We start from the raw sequence: 4,011 nt of genomic DNA, 5'->3' as shown, positions 1-4,011 counted from the left end.
TCCAATTCCTTTGCGAATTTCTTGAATGAGAATGAAGCGAAAGGATTGTTATCTGATATGATGGTTTCTGGTCTTCCATGAGTTGCGAATAGGGTTTTGCAGACATCAATGACTGCTTCTGCTGACTTACTAGCAAGTTGATTTATCTCGAGCCATTTACTGTAGGAGTCATAAGTGACTAGAAAATCTTTTCCCGCGTGGGTTGCTATATCCATGGAGATTCTTTGCCAACGCCTAGTTGGTAGCTCATGTGGATGCAGTGGCAATTTCATGTTTTTGGGCTGGAACTTGCTGCAGGTTATGCATCTCTTCACTACTAGTTCCACATGGTCGAGTATCTTCGGCCAAAAAAATGCTTCACTTGCCCTTGATTTTGATTTGTCCATGCCCATATGACCCTTGTGAATTAAGTTGAGAACTGGAACTCTAAGTGCTGGTGGGACTACAATTCTAATGTTTCCATCTTCATTTAGGTAGATAATTCCATCTTCACTGAACAGCTCATTCCTCACTCTGAAGTATGGCATGAGTGCTTCAGGTAGTTGTCCTATGTGCTTCGGCCATCCAGTTTTGATGTAGTTCATGATTTGCTGGTAGTTCTTGTCTTTTTCAGTTTCTTTCTTCAAGTCCACCCGTAGATTCTTATTCATAGGCAATTCCAATGCAATACTGTGAACGATTTCTAAGTGAGAGTCGTCGTCAGCTTGAATATCTGTTGCGGTCCTGGAAAACAAGTCAGACATGTACATATGTTTTCCTGGTACATGGACTAGCTTCAGATCATACTTAAGTAATTTTAGTCTCAATCTTTGTAGGGTTTTAGATCCTAATTTGTGAATTTCTTTGCCAAGCATGGGGACAAGTGGAAGGTGATCAGTTTGCACCTCCACATGGTATCCATAAATGTAATTATGAAATTTGCTTGTTGCAAATGTTATTCCTAGAAGTTCTTTCTCACTCACACTGTAATTCTTTTCACTGTCTGACAGTCCCCTTGATGCGAAGGCCACTGGACGATTTTTCTGAAGGAGACAGCAGCCTAGTCCTGATTGCGATGCATCGGACTGAATGATGATTTTTTCATCGGGATTGAAGTTGGACAACACTGGAGCAGAAGACAACAACATTTTTAACTTATTAAAGTCAGCGGTGTGGGGCTCTTCCCAGATCCATTCAGCATCTTTTTTTAGAAGTCTCCTCATATTTTCAGTTAGCTTGCTCATCTGGGGAATATACTCCCGTACATAATTAAATGTGCCAAGTACAGATTGTAATCCTTTTCTAGATTTGGGGGGTTCAAGCTGCATGATTGTTTTAATTCGTTCTGGATCCACTGCCATCCCCTGATTTGAGAAAATATGCCCCACATACTTTACTGTCTTCTGTTTATACTGCAGTTTTTCAGGGTTAAATTTTACATTAAGTTCACTAGCCCTTTGAATTAGCTTCTTCACCGCCTCATCATGCTCAGCCTCTGTTTTCCCAAATGCCAAAACATCATCAAAATATATGAGAACATTGTCCAAGTCCCCAAAACACTTCTCATTAAGTTTCTGAAATAGTTCAGGGGCTGATGCCAACCCGAAGGGACACCTGAGGAACCGATATAGTCCAAATGGCGTTGCAAAACAACATTTGTAACTGGATGCTTCATCCAGCTGAATATGATAGAACCCATCCTTTAGATCCAATAGAGTATAATACTCTTGGTGGCTCAGGCGTTCAGAGATTTCAGATACAGTTGGTATAAGATGAGGCTCTCTGATAATTGCATTATTTAAATCTACAGGGTCAAGACAGATTCTGATACTGCCATTGGGCTTGTTGACTATTACTATGTTGCTTACCCATGAGTCTTCTGTGAGGTGTTCAACTTTTGCAATAACTCCCCCAGCTTCCATCTTGTCCAAGGCCGGTTTCAATTTGTCATTAACAGTTTTTGGTCTTCTTATCACAGGGCACACCACTTGTTTGGCTTCCGGCTTGGTTAATATAGGATGATTCCCAGGAAATGAGCCAACTCCCTTAAATACATCTTGATGTTCTAGGATAAAGTCTTCTTTACTGTTTACTGTAGTTGTGCTGTCCACTGCCATTACCACTCTCTTAATTAGTCCGAAATCCTCACAGTCATTCAGTCCAAACAAAGGCTTCTGTCTGTCAGGACTTACAAGATATTTGACCATCCTAACTTGTCCTCCTACCTTGGTTCTAAGCGTAATTTCACTGACTGGAATAGGTGGTGATTTTTCTCCGTAAGGTTTCAGGTGATATTTTGATGGCTCCAATTTCTTCCCACACTTTAGAGATTCGAAGTTCTTCATTGGTAATATGGATTGTCTAGTGCCAGGATCCAGTTTGAAGTTGATATTTTGGCCTTCAACTTGTATTTCTTGAGTGTATTCATTGAGCTGTGCCCTCTCTTCTTTATTAACTCTGATAGAGTCTGTGCAGACTTCAAGCGAGTCTGTGAATAAGTACTCATATGCTTCATTATCCTGACTTTTCTCTGTTTCAACGTGATCTGTTTTAACTGCTGGTTTGCTTCTACATACTTGAGCAAAGTGGTTCATGCCCTTGCACTGTCCGCACTGTTTTCCAAATGCTGGGCATCTAGGTGGATAGTGGTTGTACCCACATCTCGTACACTTAGGATGGTTGTTGTAGTTACCCTTCTGTTGCTGATAGGAGCTGTTGTTGCTTCCTTTATTTTGCTGATTTAAACTGTTGTTTTTCTGGAGTTGGTAATTATTTCTCTTCTTGTTGACTGAGTCTACCTCTTGTGGTACAACTGCTTGAGCTTGCTGTAGACAGTCCATATACTTTCGGCCAGCTTCTGTGTTTCTGCATTCTTCTATAGCTCCTTTGAGGTCTAACTTCTTTATTCTCAGTAGGGTTTGTTGAGTCTTTTTCTCGTAGATGCCCTCAACGATTCTGTCTCGAAGGAGGCCGTCTTCTAATTCTCCTCCGCCAAATCCACAATCTTTGATTCTTTTCTTTGCTTCTGTTAAAAAATGGTCGAACGTCTCTCCTTCCTGTTGCCTTGTTTTGTTAAATATGAATCTAATGTACGTTTCATTCTTTTCCGGTGCTGCATAACTTTCAAACTTCTCAACTAGCTTGCTATAGCTGAATTCATCTTCATCTGACAGATCAAAAGTATTAGCTACGTTGATCGCCTCTTCTCCTGCTATATTTAACAGCAATTGTCCTAGCTTGGTGTCATGACTCTTCTTTTCAGCTGCGTTCATGCCATCGGTGCTGGTTTCTCTTCCAATTGCTCCCAGATAAATTTTAAAACTCTTGTGGAATTTCTTCCAATTCGATGGGATGTCTCCCTCAAAACTCATCGGAGCGGGCAGATTAGCAACAGCCATACTTGATGACTTGACGTAAGCAGCACACGTGTTTCTTGAGGTTAGGGCTTCTAACCAGCTTAAAATTGGTTAAAATCGTTAAAATCACTAAAACGACTTCCAAGATTAATTTACTTTTAAAATCACTCTTCCTTCCCTTCGTCTAAGACTGCGCCATGTTTAAGTTTTCAATACTTGTAAAATAAGTAGGTTCAGGGAGGAAGTGACTGGTACAAGATTCCACTGAAGACTGCTTTATTCTAGTTATGTTGGCCAACATTACACCTTCGGTCACAGCCTTCTAACATATATACAACAGAGGGCATATCATAGAAATTGTGAGATCGATGCTCTAATACATGGAAGCCCCAAAGGTGCTAAAAATCATTAAGCGCTTGTGAGTTATGTGAAAGCATTTGTTAAATCACAGATCCCTTTACACCTTTTTCTAATGCGCATCCTAACACGTTTGTTTTTCCGGTGAATATTCGGGGGTGGGGGTGAGAGGGGGGTGCGGCTGAGTGCCGGGCGACGCCACCGCCACATCCGTGCCACCCTCGCTGACGTGCATAACCTCGTTATGCACTTGGCGGGGAATTATGCTAAATGTGAACCTCGGCGCGCTTTTGGACGCTGAGGACTGGAAGGGGGGGGG

At 41.5% G+C, this 4,011-nt stretch overlaps 2 protein-coding genes across 2 annotated transcripts in view; both read right to left on the bottom strand.

Moving 5' to 3' along the window:
- Nucleotides 1-4,011, bottom strand: part of LOC113216614 (delta and Notch-like epidermal growth factor-related receptor) — a 92,545-nt gene that overhangs the window by 34,700 nt on the left and 53,834 nt on the right. The gene's annotated exons all lie outside the window — the stretch shown is intronic.
- On the bottom strand, nt 571-3,673 carry LOC127749446 (uncharacterized protein K02A2.6-like). Its single transcript, XM_052267586.1, has 2 exons — nt 963-3,673; nt 571-723 (listed from the first exon to the last, which is right to left on the bottom strand). The coding sequence occupies exons 1-2, from the start codon at nt 3,375-3,377 to the stop codon at nt 700-702; spliced, it is 2,439 nt and encodes an 812-aa protein (XP_052123546.1). The 5' UTR covers nt 3,378-3,673; the 3' UTR covers nt 571-699.

The sequence above is a fragment of the Frankliniella occidentalis genome, unplaced genomic scaffold (genome assembly GCF_000697945.3).
Source record: "Frankliniella occidentalis isolate FOCC.00 unplaced genomic scaffold, Focc_3.1 Scaffold54, whole genome shotgun sequence".
Lineage (NCBI taxonomy): Eukaryota > Metazoa > Arthropoda > Insecta > Thysanoptera > Thripidae > Frankliniella > Frankliniella occidentalis.
This window is presented reverse-complemented; position numbering and strand designations above follow the sequence as displayed.